The sequence below is a fragment of the Poeciliopsis prolifica genome, unplaced genomic scaffold (genome assembly GCF_027474105.1).
Source record: "Poeciliopsis prolifica strain line A6 unplaced genomic scaffold, Auburn_PproV2 SCAFFOLD025, whole genome shotgun sequence".
In the NCBI taxonomy this organism is placed as follows: Eukaryota; Metazoa; Chordata; class Actinopteri; order Cyprinodontiformes; family Poeciliidae; genus Poeciliopsis; species Poeciliopsis prolifica.
This window is the reverse complement of record NW_026562400.1, coordinates 1,135,858-1,153,034: the sequence shown is the minus strand read 5'-3', so window position 1 is coordinate 1,153,034 and position 17,177 is coordinate 1,135,858. Positions and strand designations below refer to the sequence as shown.

General features: G+C 38.1%; 1 protein-coding gene across 2 annotated transcripts; it reads right to left on the bottom strand.

Annotated features, from left to right (window-relative positions):
* Positions 1 to 571: 571 nt before the first annotated feature.
* bcan (brevican) lies at positions 572 to 16,764 on the bottom strand. 2 transcript variants are annotated; one of them, XM_055047282.1, is made up of 15 exons: positions 16,657 to 16,764; positions 10,755 to 10,837; positions 9,554 to 9,946; positions 9,033 to 9,207; positions 8,500 to 8,627; positions 7,973 to 8,266; positions 7,054 to 7,884; positions 5,911 to 6,582; positions 5,374 to 5,610; positions 4,385 to 4,489; positions 4,121 to 4,279; positions 2,619 to 2,701; positions 2,312 to 2,456; positions 2,050 to 2,232; positions 572 to 1,357 (listed from the first exon to the last, which is right to left on the bottom strand). In XM_055047282.1, the coding sequence occupies exons 1-15, from the start codon at positions 16,659 to 16,661 to the stop codon at positions 1,242 to 1,244; spliced, it is 3,609 nt and encodes a 1,202-aa protein (XP_054903257.1). In that variant the 5' UTR covers positions 16,662 to 16,764; the 3' UTR covers positions 572 to 1,241. The 2 variants fall into 2 exon arrangements, with proteins under 2 accessions (XP_054903257.1, XP_054903258.1); XM_055047283.1 differs by having other exon boundaries at positions 5,374 to 5,607.
* Between the last annotated feature and the right edge of the window lie 413 nt (positions 16,765 to 17,177).

The window sequence follows — 17,177 nt, the reverse complement described above, 5'->3', positions numbered from 1 at the left end:
CTTCAACAAAAATATGTAGCAGATGATAAATTAGTTGACCATGAATTAGATTTTAAAATAACCCTACCAACATGAAAGTCAGTTATTACAATAAATGGTAACATTTACATTTATATAAGGTAGCAAAGCAACATGAAGTATCTCACTGGGATTCTTAGAGCAACAAAGAGAAATGCTTAAATGTGAAGTTGAAGAAAAAATAGTTGGTTTTAAATTAATTTTCACAAATTATGTGTGAAAAGTGTGATGTGCATTAGTTTTCAGCCTTGAATAATATGATACCTCTAATTCCAATTGAGGGCAACTAATCACCTGCAGAAGTCACTAAAGAAGGAAAGAGTTCACTTGTTTGCTGTTGTTCAGAGATTTGCTTGATGCATTTATTGAACAAAAAGTTTCAAACTCCAAAGAACAAACCCAAAACCTCTTTTGGGGCTTTAATGGATGTCACAGTTGTTGATTCTGGGAGTAAGTTCACAATGTGCAAAATAAAAAAAACATGACAGCAAACAAATTAAAATCTGAGAAAATATTTTTTTCTAAGAGATGCATAAAAATGAAGTGCACATGATGATGATGGTAAATTAAATCCTTTAGTCTTGATTTAGCATTTTCAGATTTATCCAAAACACAACATTCAGCAACAGTATTCCTGATGATGTAAACCAATAATATTGATCATTAAATTTCTATTGGAATTAAAAGATTAACTTAATTTGTGTTATTTATAAATTCTAAATACATTTGATGTGTTTGAATCACAATGGTTTACTCAACAAATTCAATTTTATTTACTACATTTCTGATTATTAATAATGTACTGAAGCAAATTGGAAATTATTTTCCCATGTATATCTGAGCTGTGGTTTTCTACACAAAAAAAAAACAAACATTCTGCTGGAATTTTTATTGGATAGTGAAAATTCATCATTGTGTATGATCATTAAATTTATCGTTTTCTTGTGGTTTGCAATGTCTATCAATTTTCTTCATTTCTAATTATTTGACAGAAAATTTACTGTACTTCTAGTTTATGTAGCATGTTTAGGTCATTTTGCAATAACTTTTTTTTAAAACAAACTTCACTATTTGCAGCACAGTAAGACAGATATTTGGATCAAAACACTTTCAGCTGAGGTTGTTTTCGTTTACACAGACAACCATAATGTGGTAATTCAGTAGGAGAGTCTTTAAGACATAAATCAGGGGAAAACTTATTTTCTTTATAGGACAAAATGTTATTAAAAATTCCACTTTATATCCCAGTAAAGTGGTGCTGCTTTCTCTGCAGCTGCAACCATGACGTCCTCATGCTGGTCAGGCTGGGAAGGCGAGGAATCCCCCTCCACTGTACGAGCTAAACGTGGAAAAAAAGAAGCATTTTTTTCAGTTATTGTTAAAATGTATGAAACGTTAATACTTTAAAATCTAATTGTGGTGACACTAAAAAACTGAAATTTTAAATGAGCAACAGAATGGGATAGAGAGGAGATTTAATAGACTTGTAATGCAGTAGCTTTATTGGTGAACTGAATCCTTCAGAATCTACTGAGATTTCCAGGCCAAACTGGACAAAACATCCAGTGAAAGGACAGGATAAAATCTTTTTGCTGATGCCAGAGGAGAATGAGCAGATTAGTTTCAGAACTTTCTGCAAATGCACTTGAAAATAAGTAAGCTAGAAAAATGAATAAATATGGTGAAAATACTGAAGTAAAGTTACAAAGATTTTAGAACTAAGAAGGATGCATTACATTTCAACATGAAATGAGAACAAAGTAAAGAGTTTAAACTCAAATCAAATCAATTAAATCAAAAACGAGATGACCACAAATAAATATTTTTTTTCTAAGCAATGCTGTTGTTTGGTCAAAGCTCAAATATTAATGGATGAGTTTAATGTTCAATATTTCACACAATAATTTTCTACATTGATATGCAGAAAAGAGGTCTGGTAAAGATAACATATAATGTACGGCAGAAGCATATGACGCTTGTGATTTATTGGTTGTGATAGCTAATAAAAAGCAAGACATTTAATGAACTCACTTGGCACACAGGTGATCTGAGGTGCTTCCCAGTGGCCTCCAGGCAGACATCTAATAACAGGGTTGAGCCTCTGTATAAAACCCTCTTCACAGTAGTACCGAATCCTGCTGTTGGTCTCATAACGCGACCGCTTTTTCCCAAACACCCGAGCATGGTGGACCCGAGGGGGCTCTCCGCAGGACGCTGTTGGAACCAGCTTTAGTTAGAATCTTAAAATGAGAATCCAATGAGGAAAGCTCTTTCTTGAACACAGAAAACTCACAGACACCCTTTTTGCAGGTGTAGGACAGGTGGTAGTTACATGGCACATCGCTCCAGTGACCACCATCGTGCCAAACCATCACCGCGCAGTCCTCTCCAGACAGGAAGTAGCTGTCTGGCTGGTTTTTGTACCAGTTCTCATAGAGCTAAAAGCAGGAAGATCCTAAATCAAATTCAGCCTTTTGGTGTTTTCCAACATAATTCAAAAGAAAAGAAGGTGCAAACTAAACTAAATAAATAAAAAAAATGTAAAAAGTCAAAATTCTGATAAAAGATTAAACAGTTTGAGAAGTCCTGGAAAAACTCACCAGAGGGTTTCCATCAGACCAGCGGAAGTCTCCCTCAATGGTTCTGTCATTTAGTCCAATCCACTGATATTCTCTGTATTTATCTAAATAAAAAAAATTGCATTTATCTTGTAAAAAATATGTAAGTAGTACATAGAAAGAATTAACTGTTCATTTATATTTCACCTACTCAAACCTGTAACTGAAATTGAAAATTGTTTCTGTGAGAGGGTTTAGAGACACAGAAATGAACTGTGAAACTGGATTCTCTTTGACTGTTTGAGGGAAAGTTTGATTTATTTTAAGGACAACATTTAATAAAATATGCAGCAAAACATCATAGAACATAAAGAGTATAAACCTGCTTTTTAATTTCTTACACATTTTATGATATAATGTTGACTTTTGTTAAACTGATTCCTTCACAGCGTTTAGATGTGCAGGTAAAATGAGCCGTGGACGAAAGAGGAGCCAGTGGAATGTCAGATAACTATCTCATCGCCCCCCGCCAGACAAAATATCGGCAAGAACTTTACAACCGGGAAGCTTTCTGAGAAAAACACAGATTCCATAAGTTGAAAGAAATAAAACGCCTTTTCTGTCATGTCAGGACACATTTTTAGCACTTGAGATCTTTCAAGTGTCTGAAAATGAGGAATGTTGGGCAGGAAGTTCCCTGGGCTGATATCTGTTTCAGGTGGTTGATGGAGTGGCTTCGGAGTGTTTTTCTGATTGTGTGAAATACTTTTTTACAGTTGGAGGAAATAAAACTATTTTACCATGTTGTCCTCAACAATTGCACTTCTTACACAAATGGTGAATTGCTCTTTGGACCTTCTTCCACAGTGACTCTTAATAACTTTGGCAAAAGTTCTAGTGAATCAACTATTACTTATACAATAGCAAATGCAAGTTTGAAGATTTTTTCAGATTTCTGATGGAATAATTGCAACAAAATTAAACAGAAGAGTGACTCTTAAAGAATCTGTAATATTTTTTGGATCTTTTTTTATCATTAAGTTGGAAGCGGTGTGATTTTTCAGAATCAACTATATGTAGGATAAAATTGTATTCCCAAACAAAAAAAAATACTTTGATTTCAAGTGCTCTCAGCATACAGTCACTAAGTATATCAAATAAACTATTGAAGAAATAAAATAAGTAATTTTTACAGCATTTTCTATGAATATCGGCAGTGTTGTAGTAACCGAGAAAGTCTATCACAGGGCAACAACCATAGACAAACCCACCCACTATTAAGGGCAATTTAGAGTCTGCCATGTTTTTGGACTGCTGACAACTATCGGTCCACCTCCATGCAGAAAAACTCTTGATCAGCAGTAGAATTACTAATTGTTCAAAGGTGCAACCCTAATTTACAACTAAGTGTATTTTAAATCATCACTTTTACAAACATCTGCTTTGACTGAGAGTGGAAACATATCTGCTATTTACAGCTGACTACTTTGCAGATATTACCAAGTGCTTTTCTGAGTCCCTGCATCTCTTCAGCGAAGTTTTACCGTTGATGTGATGTTGCTCCTCAGGAGTCATGACAGAAAGCAGATGTCCACCACACAACCGACAGTGCTGCTCTGCTGCTTCCCAGCTTTGCCGTTTGCTGAAGTGACGATAGCAAAAGCCCTGAAACTTCTCCCAACCTGGCTCACACTCCTCCACATCTGAGTCCGGATAAACAGCAAAACACATTAGTGGGAAGAGTCTGCAGACTATTTCTTGCATTACAGAAAATGTGTTGATTGTTGTTGCTTTTTTTAGTACTACACCTCTTTGACACAAGGGTCCTCCATAACCAGGTAAGCAAATGCACTTTAGTGGATCACCATCAATACAAGTTCCCCCATTCAGACAAGGATTCTCCAGGCAGGAGTCTGCAACCACAGTACAGATAAAGATGATATTAAAAATCTGTGCATTCTTTGATCTCTTTCTTTCAACATTAGAGTTGCAAATAATCAGCATTTGCTTCATATTCTCTTCACTGGACTTTCAGTTTCAGAATACTAATTACTTATTTTTACATAAGACTTGTGATTAGGAGTGTAAAGTAAAAAAAAGTATAACACAACTACAACATGTTCATAATGTTGTAGCAGTTGTTGCCTGACTGTAAAGTTCTGTTTATTCATACTTTTTAACCTTATTGTTAGTTTGTTTTTGTTTTTTGTGTGTGTCTTTTGAGTTCATAGAAGAACATATGTCTCTAACACTATTTTGAAATCCTATTTTTCATAATCTGAAAAAAAGTAGATGTCTCGTTCCTTTGGAGTCTGAGGAGCCACCACCAGGTGGCGCTGTTAAATCAAGTTTAGTCCGTGCTACCTGAACAAAGTACTGAAAATGTTAAATTTATGCTGCAAACTTTCTACATACTGTTTTAATACATAAAGTACATTTCCAATAATAAACAGAAGATTGATTTTGATCTTGAACATTTTTTCATTGAAAAGCTTTTAAACAAATTAGAAAACTTAATTTTAGTTTTGTATATTTAGAGATGTCACTGATAACAATATTAATCCTATCCATTTCTTTCTTTTTTTTTTTTTTTTTACATCTTTTCATAATCCAGGTGGATAGTTTGTAAGTTCTTTCAGCACATGGTGACACAACCCTGTTCAAGTTGTGTCATGTTGGGGAAGAAACTATTTCAATATGATTGCTAATCAATCTGTTCTGTAAAGCCTGGTAGCAAATATCTTACAGACACAACACCTTTTTTCTTTTAATGTATCCAGGGAAAAGTAAGACAAACCTCCTTGTGTTGCAGCAGGAACTTTGCCTGCAGGAAGAGCAGCCCCCATGGCTGTGTGCTGCCTTTCAGTCACTTTAAAAACTTCTCGATCTGAATGAGGAGCAGCAATAGTCACATCCACATTAGCCGTGGGAACTGCAGGGGAACTGTCCTCTTCTTCAAGATGCCATGTGCAGATGTGGACTGGAGGCTCATCTGTGGTGGGCTCTCCTGCACTTCCCTCTGATCCTTGTGCTGCTAACCAAAGTTCATCATAAACTTAACATAAACATAAACTTTTTGGCCTACACACAAAGCACAGAGTTGAATACACAGTGGAGGAAGAATTGTTCTGTGGGGATGTTTCACATTAGAAGTTGACGAAAGCTGGTCAGTCTTGGTGGGAAGATGGATTAAGCTAATTACAGAGTGAAATGGAGTAAAGGGGCTCTTTGAATTACAGACCCAACTTATTACCAGTCCATTTATTTTCCAGAAAAGAACTACAGGTATTATAAAATCAAATTAGCAAAACCCAGAGATAACATTATTATTTACCATGAGTTCTGCTCCGTGTTCTAGAAAATTCTTGCTCTTTAGAGATCTCATTAGATTTTTCATGGACAGGCGGCTCTGCACTGTATTCCCGATCAGAGCGAGACTCCTGTGCTGTTGGGGTCGAAGGCACCGGTTCCCACCTGGGTGTGAGGCTCAGATCAGGAATCAGTGTAATCTTTATCTCGGTCGGAGGAGGAGCTTCACTGCCATCAACCCTGTGGTCAGTTGAGAGAGTCGGGTTTGTCGCATTGAGTTCAGGATTTTCTCCTGAGGATTCATCCCATCCCTCATTTAAATCATCCTCTGTGGGATTTGGGACAGTATTGAGGAAGACCTCTTGGTTTTCTTCTAATGGGTCTTGATTCTCCTCCAAAGGCTCAACCTCAGAAGGAGTGGGACTTTCTGGATAGAAGATTCTATCATCGGATCTGACTTCCACCTTTACAGAAAGAGGATCTTGTGTTACAGAGTCCGGAGATACCAGGAATGTCTCATCTGTGACTAGGGGAACGTCTACATTTGGTAACTTTGCTGGAGGGATGTGTCCACTCTGCTCTGTTAAATCATCAGCTTCTGTAGTGTTTGAAGAGCTGTTTATATCCTCATCGTGATTGTTCACATGGAGAGCTGATTCTGTTGGTACATCAGAGTGCTCCAGGGTGAGGGTGTAACCTGTCAAAAGCACAACGTCAAAAGGATTTATTCGGGCTCCACAACTACCAGTGTTTTTTTTGCGAGACTATCCCTCCTGAGAAGTAGAAGATAACCATATATTGGTATGTTTAATTGTTTCATTTCCAGATATGTTTATCTCCATGACATGTTCAAACCTAGTGCTATTGTTTTGTACAAACAGCTGGACTCGTGTCTCTGATAAGGTGACTTCGAGAGGCTTTGTTTCCACTGAATTTTATTAAAGAATATCAGAGCAAGATAGCTGTAAACAAAGATATTCCATAATTTTTCAATATTTATTTGAAATATATATCTTTAGAATGGTGTATCATTTTCCCTCCACTTTACAATTGTGCACTATCTTTGCATGGTGAAGTTTAAGGGTTTAAAGTTTGTGATTTTAACATTCGCAAAATACTTTAACTGGTACAAAACGTTCTTTTTCAGTGAAATCACAAATTACTTTACCTGAGTCAGAAGTGGACAAAATGTCAATTCCTGTAAAATTGGGAGTCACAGTATCCTTTGTTTCCTCTTCCTGAGCATCATTAGTCCCCTCTCCGGAAATCTCTTCTGCCGAACTCTCAGTAAACGTTGGGAACATGGAGGTGGAAGGAACATCAACTTCTTCATTTTGGGGTGAAGTTGTTTCAGCTGAAAGTTGTACAGCAGTATGAGTGGAGTTTTCCTCTGGAGCTTCTGAAACAGCAGATTCAGTTACAGAGAAAGGACCTGAAGAGACATCTGTTGTGTAGTCCTCTTGTGAAACTGGAAGATCACTCTCCTCATGATGAATTTCCTCCACATCATCTTCAGACGTGGCATTAACAGCCAACCAATCCAAGCTCACAGTTTCCAAGGTGTGACCCTCTGTGGGCATCAGAGTTTCTGATGCTGTGATATAAGTTGCAGATGTACCGTTCTCATTGGTTACGGCATCAAACTTTGGAGAAGATGTCGGAAATACAAGAGACTCTTGGTGATCTTTGTTTGGGGTTTCTTTAGGTGCTGGCTGATAAGAATCAAGGTAACTTTCCTTCTTTATCAGCTCCCAGCTCTCAATAGTAGAGAATGTCTCTTCATGATCAGACAGGGGAGTCGAAGTCTGTGAAGGAATTTCAGGGTGTTGGTTTTCTGGATTTGCCTTTTGGGGATGTTGCATCTCCTCCCTCCCTTCTGGTGCAACTTCACCCAAGCTGGCATCCTCCTGAGTGGCCTGGAAAACAATGTCTTGGCCAATGTCCTCTGGCTCAGTGGGAAGAGCATCTTGAGGGGATTCAGTATAAGGGCCATTATCACCTGGAGAAAGAAACACAAGAATAAAAAAGCAAAACAAACTAAATTTGGAGTGGCTCCACTCCACAAGAACAAAATAGGTCGCTCTTACTTTTAAAACAATAAACATCGTGCTGAGAGAGAATATCAGGGAAGCCTGTCTGATTGATGTACTGATAGATGGTTTTCACTCCAGGTTCCCCTCCTCCACAGCGCTCTCTAGGGGTGACAATAGGGTACCGCACACTTCCATCCGCCAGCCATCCTGGGCTACAGTGGTTCAGTCCATCGTTCCAGGCTGCATAAAGCTGAGCCGTGGTGGCCAGCTCCGCACCGTGACTCAAACAGTAAGCCTTCGCCTCCCAGAAGGTGAAGCGCTGGGGGGCGGTGCCATGGAACACCTCACCTTTGACATGGGGAACACATCATAACTTAACCTTTCTCCTTCAAAGAAGTCACACATCATAAGCTGTAAGATCATTGGATAAAAGATGCATCCTGGAACTATTACTGGGTTGCTTTGTCTCTTCATTGACTTTGTATGGAAATTATTTGATATTAAATAGTCTTAATTCTACATTAGGTGAGGTAGTTTATTTCTGACATCATCTTACTCGAACCCCATCTTAAATGTCTTACCTTGAATATTTTCCACATAGCAGTAGACATCATAGAGCTCATCATGGTCCAACAGTCCATAGTTCCGCACTCCCGGCATACCATCCATGTCTCCAAAGCATCCCTCCCTTGGCATCTGAATGGGATATCTGTTGGCAGAAAGTCACACATCATTAAAGCCTCAGCTGCCTCTTCATCTGTAATGACGATGCTTGTTAGGGTGCTTGTCAACACAATGAAGTGTCCAGAAGTGTTTGGTTAGAGATGTAACAAGAGCCTCTCAGCTCTGGGATGATCATTGTTTCCTGATGTGTCAATGCAGACAGCACATCAAATGGAGGATGGGTAAGTGGAGAACTTTAACCCTCATCTACTAGATTCTGCTTGATGCATCCCATGCTGCTCTTATCGAGATGTCATTTCAGGTTTGCTACTCATATAGTTCAGCAGGAAAGATTGGATGGTTTCCAAACTCATTAAAAAGCCGCAGGGCTTTATCACACAAAACACAGAATTTGCAAGTCCAGAAGGACCACTTCATCTGAGATCCTGACCTGACAGATTGGTCTGACAGCCATCCTGCATCACACTGCTCGTATCCACTGTGATAGGCTGCGAGGAGCTGCTCTGGGGAGGCGATTTCAGCCCCAATCTCCTCACAGGCCGCTGTGGCGCGCTCAAAGGTAAAGGCGTACCGACTGGATGCATCGCGATAATGAAACACCACACCTGTCAAACACAGAGGGACAGGTTCATTAGGTCAGATATCCTCGTTTGTTTTGTTATGGTGCAAATCATGCAGACATGAGCAACATTGTTTTTGATTGTGAACCCTTATGTTCACAATCATAAGGATTGTGAACATAAACATTGTTCACAATGTCCGACTGTTTATTAGTTAAGAAACTAAGAAACAATTAGTTTCTCAAATATTCTGCTTTCAGGACCATTGCATTAATTTTTCTTTTAAGTATCAACAAATTGCTAAACTGTGATATTGCTATTCACTTTTTCTCTAATCCATTTCTCTCTCATCATTTGAAAACTAACAATACTTATTCTTGATGCATCTCACCCTTGACCTTGACCAGAACCACATCATCAGCATCCTCCAGCCCCTGCTGCACCTCACAGCGATAGAAGCCAGTGTCGTTCTGCCTCAGGCTCTCCAGCCGCAGGGTGAGGTCTGCGGGGGAGAAGGCGTAGTTCAGCAGCGAGGCTCTGTCCTTATAGACTTCGTTGACTCTCACCCTGTCGCCACGGGCCACCAAGATCTCCATCTCTTCACCATGCCTAAGGACGCTCCATTTGACTCGGGGCACAGACAACACAGCATGGCGCCCGTTAGTGGGAGGCGACGGCGGTGGGTGGGTGAGCGACACCAGGCAGGGCAAAGTCAGTGAACCCCCCAGCATGGCAAGCACAGGCACAGTGATAGGGATGGTTACCTGGAGAAGCTTGAAATCATCTGAGTGAAAAGGGATTAAATACAGTCATTTTGAGGGATATTTTAAAATGTCTTCATTTTATGTTCTAACAAATATATACAGTAGAACGGCACCTATTTGAAGTATTTGCAGATTTTTTCATAGAAGACATCCTGAATACTACAAAGAAAATGAAGCTAAAATGCCTAGGTGCATTGCTTCTTGACATGCTATTGATATTCCATTCCAGGAGCGCCACTTATCTTTTTTGAAGCTGACTGGCTGTACCCCAAATAGCGGAAATAAGGAAGACCCTGAATGTTTCCTTCTGTGGCAGTGCCAAGATGGTTGCCACTGAACATATTGATGTACATTGAGGTGCATTTGGTGTTTGGTTTGAACTATTAAAACAGCCGGTTGTGGTCCCTAGCCTGAAGATCGTTTGTCCTCTGTATATATAGAAAGCCAGATCAGTACATTGTTCATATATATTATTTTATTATATATTCCCTAAATGTTATATATTTAGGGAAGAAAAAGTATAAGAACTAGTCTTAGATTTTACTAACCCAATCCACCAGACTTGATTAGAATAGATTTTACTTCATCAAAACAATCTCTGGTGCTATTTTTACTCCATAACTTTACAGCTACTAACAACTAGATCTTTATACATTGGTGTCTGCTAAAATTTATATTTTCCATTCAGCAAACCTTAAAGACTATTTTCACAGTACACATAGTCAAAAACACCCAGTCATTCCAAAATGTTAAGCTTATTAATATCACATAATATTGGTGATAGATAGAGGAAGTTAAGCTGATACAGAGCAGTGAATAAGTGCATACCTGACTCTTGGTCGGGAGTCGGGGACGATGGTAGAACAAGGAGGTAGAGAGTAAACAGCAGAAGGTGTGGAGACATGTCCAGTCTGCAAAATAAAAGGAGAAATGGGAGGGTTTTAGAAGAAAACTACACATAATTCTCAGCTACAAAGTCTAAACCAGACACCTAACAAATATCTATGTGAACAAGCAGTATAATTTAAATTTCACTTGTGAGGTTGAAAAGCAACTAATTTTCTTAGACTTTTTTTTTTTTTGGTTCACTCATGCCTCTAATGAGAGTTGCAAGTGCAACCTCTATCCACGGGTAAATTGAGAGTTTAGCACTTAAACTATTACTCTTACTGTGGACATGCATGTCAGTCTCCGTTCTACTGTCATTTGAGAGCAGGACACCAAAATGCTTGGACTCCTCTGTCTCAAACTGAAACTCACTGATGGGTGAAAAGGAGGGATAAACCCATGATTTGAGTTGGAACAGTTCAGTCTTAAAAAGAAATATTTTTATAATAGTTTCTAGTTTTAGTAGCTGGAAAATGTGATCCCAAATGCTTGCACATAAATAAAGCTAATGGATCAACTCTTTCTTGCCTTTTAAGATCATATCAGATTATGCAGTATTACTGAAGGTTTAAGAAAAAGTTAGTTTGGTTGTTCATAAGTGTAGTCCAGGGAAGTCGCCTGTTGGAATGGTTAGGTTTCTGGGGTGAGGGTATGGCTCATATCTAAAATAGCCCCATGGGAAAACGTGTGTGTGTTTACTGAAACAGCCATTTGGACTGAGACAAGCCAAAGGACTGCCTGTGTGTCCCTGGAGCTTTCTAGCGGCTGTGAGTCAGACTTCAGGAGCTGCAGAGTGTGAGTTGAATTCTGATCTCCTGAAAACTTCCAGGAAGGTCAGATAGAAACTCAGCTGCTGTTTGTACTTGATTTATATCATTATCTCCCCACAAATAATGAAGAAAGTTTTCATGTTCTTTTTTCTTTTTCTTGTTCTCCTATTAAAGCCCAGAAGAATCTTAGAGTGATCGTTTCAATTTCTTAAAAAAAAAAAAACTTCAAAAATACCTGCTACATATATAATTAGATTTTCAAGTGCAAATCTAAGCAAATAGAGCACTATAAAAACATGTATGATGTCCAAGTCAGAGACAAAAACAAAATCAAATCCTGTAGTATGAGGATATATAAACATAAAAGGTTCAAGAAGGCACTCTTATGCAAGAACAAATTAGAACAGAGAAGAAAGCCTATCACTGATTGTTTGGAGACCTGAGTCCTGCAAGGCAACATTTCCTTCAGGCTGAGAGGAGTATTAAACATGCAGTGATGAAGGGAATTAAAACTGTTTTGTGGGTTTCTTTGTAGAGCAGACATCTAATCAAAACAGGATTAATGCATAATCACTCAAAGTTTTTTTCTAATAACTAGACTTAACTTTGACATTGCAAGAAGAAAGCTTTGAAGAGAGAGAGGCCACATGGGAGCTCAAAGCTGAAAATAAATCCTGGAAAGAGCTTTTGATGGCTACATATTCATTTAAAGAAGATATTAATAGGAAAAGAAACAGCATGTTTTTTTTTTTCATTTTTCACAAAATGTTAAACATCAATCCATCCACAGTGTGTGACAAATTTCAAGGTAAATGTGCTAAGCCTGTGATTTTAATATGTCAGTGTCGCAGTTATCTGAGGAAAATGGGAACCAGAGTTAAAAAGTTTGACAGGATTGCAAAATGAACGATGACATCATACTGCTGCTTGAAGATATTTGCTTTTCTGTACAAGCTACTGGATTGGCATAAAAAAGACAAATACATTGAAAGACTACAAGAAAGTAAAAGAATATTAGTATTTTTAAGCTTTGAGGTACAATGATTGTCACAGACTGATCCCACTTACCATCACTACATTTCCATAAAGCTTGGAGGCTATATAGCCAGAGACAATGGAGGGAGAAAAACAAATAGAACTGGTTTTCCCCTGGCAAAGGATGAATCCCAGGCAACATCTCAAAGACAAAGCCAGGCATCACAAAGTGACTGAATAGTCAATGTCTTCACCTTTAGATAAACGAGGTTAAGGTCAGGAGACGATGTTTGACTACTCAGTCTGTCAACAAGGTCATTTCAGGCTGCAAAGAGGTGAAGGGAAAGGAGGGCTGTGCTACATGTTTAAAGCACTGCACCAGCTGTGTGAAAGGTTTGCCAGTTTACCATTTTAACAAGTTAGATGATAAGGCTGTTGTTTCAGCAAATAGTTTAGTGCAAAGCTAGCAATACTGTTTCCTCCAGCATATCGCCTGGGCTATGTGTTAAATATTTCAACCACCTGCCTCCTCTGCATTTGCATCCTTCGCCCTTGACAACATCAGGCTTCACATTGACAAAAAGGATGCAACATGACTCTTCTGCATCTATTTCTCTGACTGAATTTAACAAATATATATTCATACAACAAGCAATCAGTTTTCAAAAGTTACATTTTGTCTCTAGGGGTGGGTGATATTTATCTAATATTTTGTTGTACTATTCTGATTATGATAAAGATTATGATAAAAAATATTTATTACCTATTTTCTTGGGAATTTTACGGTTGTGACTGTGTGGCACACTATTCTTGTACCACAAACAAAATAGTTATTCTTGAAAAATATTCCCAATTATAATAGGTTTCTTCTTACTTAAAAAGAGTGATTTAAAGCACTAAACCACACAACATATTGAATTTTCACATTTTCAAATGATATTTATTGATGCTTCTGGAACAGTGGATAAAACTGAATAAAAACATTTTCAATCATATTGTCTGTCCTGTTTTTTATTTACCATCAACAACTGAAATGTATCATAACAATGATTAATCAAAATTCTTAATACATTTTTATGATAAATAATTAACAATGGTATAAAAGACCACCACTATTTCAATCTATTTAATAATCTTTTATGTTTAATAATCTTTTTGTGAATAAAATAAGACTTATGGATACATGAGTATTTATGTGCACCAGCTTTTTATTATCCTTTCCAGTTAGTTACTCCAGCTGTTCCTAATATTGTGAACATTGTTTCAAAAATAACTTGCCTTTGTCAAATGAATATGCAGATATGAAAGTATTGGTTGGCCTTTTCTTCATTATTGTCCTATTTTTGCAAAATAAGCAACAATACAGTGTTTATAAATAGACATCATTTATGACTTCTGAGTATTTACAGTAGTCCAGAACTCTAAATTAGTGAAAGCGAATGAACTCACTGACCCTGGATGTCTTTCAGACACACAACCAAAGCGACAAATGCTGCTTTCAACTTCACTGTCATTCAGATTGGAAAATGGGTTCAAAACCACTTGCTGTGGCCCTGTTGGTCCAACTTGACCTCCCCCTCACTCCTGCGCTTTCTCATGGCAAGGACCACCACCGCTTCACTGTTCTGCCCCTCTGCAGCTCCTCTCCACTCTGGCCCACCAGCCCGACATCACACCACCTCAAAGGAAGCCCATCTCCAGGGGCAACCTGAACACCCCCCTCTTCTGACGAGCACAATCTGACAGGAAGCAAGAAGGAGCCGGGGAGGGCTGGAAGCAAGGGAGATCTCAAAGTGAAAAGAGGTAACAGCGAGAAAGAAAAGAGGCTTCGAACAGCATGAGTGAGTGCTGAGAGAGATGTTAGGTTCACAGGAATGATTTGGAACAGCTCAGCAGTCAGCCTCAAGCAGCAACCAGCTCTTATTTGATGCTGACTCGCTGTGCAGCAAGACAAATACTTTAAAACCTTTACAAAAACTCAATGACGAAAGACTCATCTCGCTGGTTTCAGAAGCATCCCAGTTTGAGTGCAACAAGTTGACCAAGTTCTGACTTTTTGGAAGTTGATGGCTCAAATTCAGTGAGGAAAACAACAGCTATCACAGAACTCATATTGTAGGAATTCTGTTGCTCCAGCATTATGGAGGTGACAGTAAAGAAGTGTCACTTCCAGGGGTTACACAAACATGCAGTAACCAGATATCAAACACAATTCTAAGGGGATGACAGAAAAAAATGTGGGAAAAAAATAGAGCACTTAGCCTTCAAAGGTTAACATAATAAACAAAGAACAGTAAACATGTAATAAAAATGTATTCATATGTTGTGGGAAAGAAATGTACACTCTAAGCACAGAGTGAAGCAAACTGGATTTGGCAACCAGCTGCTGCTTTGAGGATGATTCATTCCTGCAAATGTTATTCCAGTGGATTGAAGGTCATCAGATTAGATGGAGTGGTAGGGAACATCTCTTTACCTAAAAGCAAAAACTTTGGCAAGAGAGAAAACAGCTACAAACTAAAGTTAGATGGAACTAGTTACTGATAAAGCTACAGTAAAGAACTGTCCTGTGACTGTTATATTTTTAAATATTATTGCAATAATAATTGTGTAATGACAGTTATTATTGCGATGATTTTTATCTTATGTTTACCCCTCTAATTGTGCGAAAGAGACATTGGAACTTTCTAAAATTTAAATGTCAGTTCTGCACAGATTTATATTTTCAAATAGAATAACTAACTCCACTGAACAATTTGTAGTCTATAAATTTTTTGCAGAATATGAACATTTCAGAGAATTATGAATGATCAAAGTTCAGTTTTGGTGATTATTTCTTTGGACAAGTAAATATGTCGCTGCATCAACAGAAACTGTAATATAATCAAAAACTGTTTATTTCAGCAATTAAATAAAAATTTAAAAAAAAAAAACTTGTATTTATTTATGTCTTTGAAAATTGTATTTTTGGATTAGGGTTTACAGCCATCAAAAATTCAATCCATTAAGTGCAGCATCAAGCTGCGATACGGCTGAGGAAGCGCAGACTGATCTGACAGCTCATATGTATTTTTAGGTCTGATGTTGCGCATCTTCCTCTTGATAATACTCCTTGGATTTTCTGTGGCTCTTAGGTCAGGCTAATTTGCTAGTCAAACCAGTACATTGATGCATTGATCATTAAAGCAAGTACTGGTTCTTTTGGCAATGTGACAAGTTGCCAAGTCCAATTGGAAATTGAAATTAGCATCTTCAAAAGCTTGTCAGCAGAAGGAAGAATGAAGAATGAAGCTGCCTGACTTTGGACTTGGACCCTCACTAACAGACTATGTGGACCTACAAATGGAAACTTCACCCTGAACTTCAAATGGCTTGGATTCTGTGCGAGTCCACTCTTCATCTTGGGACATTGATTTCCAAATGAAATAAAACTTTTTCTTTCATGGAAACACAAAGAAGTAGTTCAGTATGTCGGTGCCCTTAGCTCAGGTAAGAGGTTTCCTCTGGCTTAGCAGTGGCCTAGCACAAGAAATGGGTCAGTTGCAGCCCAAGCCTTGGATATCTCTGCATGCAATAGCTCCTGGAAAACCAACTCTAGCTGCAATCAAGGCCTTGATTTGATTTGCTTCACAATCCTGTCAAGGCTTTAACCGTCCTGGTGGCTTCTAGAGCTTTTCAATTTTTCTCATGAACTAAATTTATGGTTTTAAAATAGTTTTAAGCAAAAATAATCAAAAGTAACAGAATATCTCTCAGTATATTTTAATAATTTATATATTACTCTCATTATTTGGACTGAAAGACCCAATTGAAAAATAAATCTTTCAACGATAAATTTGTGATAAACTTATCACAAATTCAGTCTATTTTACGCATAAATATACACATGCAAACACACACCGGTGGGTCTTATCTATCAATGCTCCTCGCAATTCAAGTTAAATTATCTCCATAAAGTATCTATTGATCTCTGAACAATGCAGACAATTCAGCATTTGTTAAGTCGAAGCTTATTACTTAAAAAAAAAATAAAGTGAAAAAATGACCACGGATGTTATGTAGGCTATTCTTAAATGCATACAATTAAAATGACTTACTTCATCTTCCAGCGGCTGAAGTTTATGCGGCTGTGCAGTCAGTCCTCAGTCAGGAGCCTCCAGGCAGGTGCAGCAGCCCTTATTGTCTGCGACAGGATCTCCAGCTGCGCTGAAGAAGCAGAGGCGGTCCTCAAGACGAGAAAGGAGACGAGGGAAGAAATGTGGATGGAAACTGTTCAAAGATCGAGGACCCCTGCACCATCCCCACCTTCTGCCTGTAAAACCTTAAATCATGACGGGAGGTAACCTTAAATAACGAACATATTTCTTATTTTCAAAAATAGTTCAAAGCAAAGCGGATTCTAACGTAAAAAACAATTAAACTGAACTACCCAATTTTCTTCTGAAATAATTGATTTTGGCCACTAGGGAGCAGTACAATCCAATGTGCTACTTTAGTATAACAGATATATCTTTTAGTACCGCTCAAAAATTCACCAATTACTCTCAAAGGCATAGATAGGCTATCTCTTGCAAGCAACTTCTACATTTCGCCTTCAGCTATCAGCCATGTAGTTTTT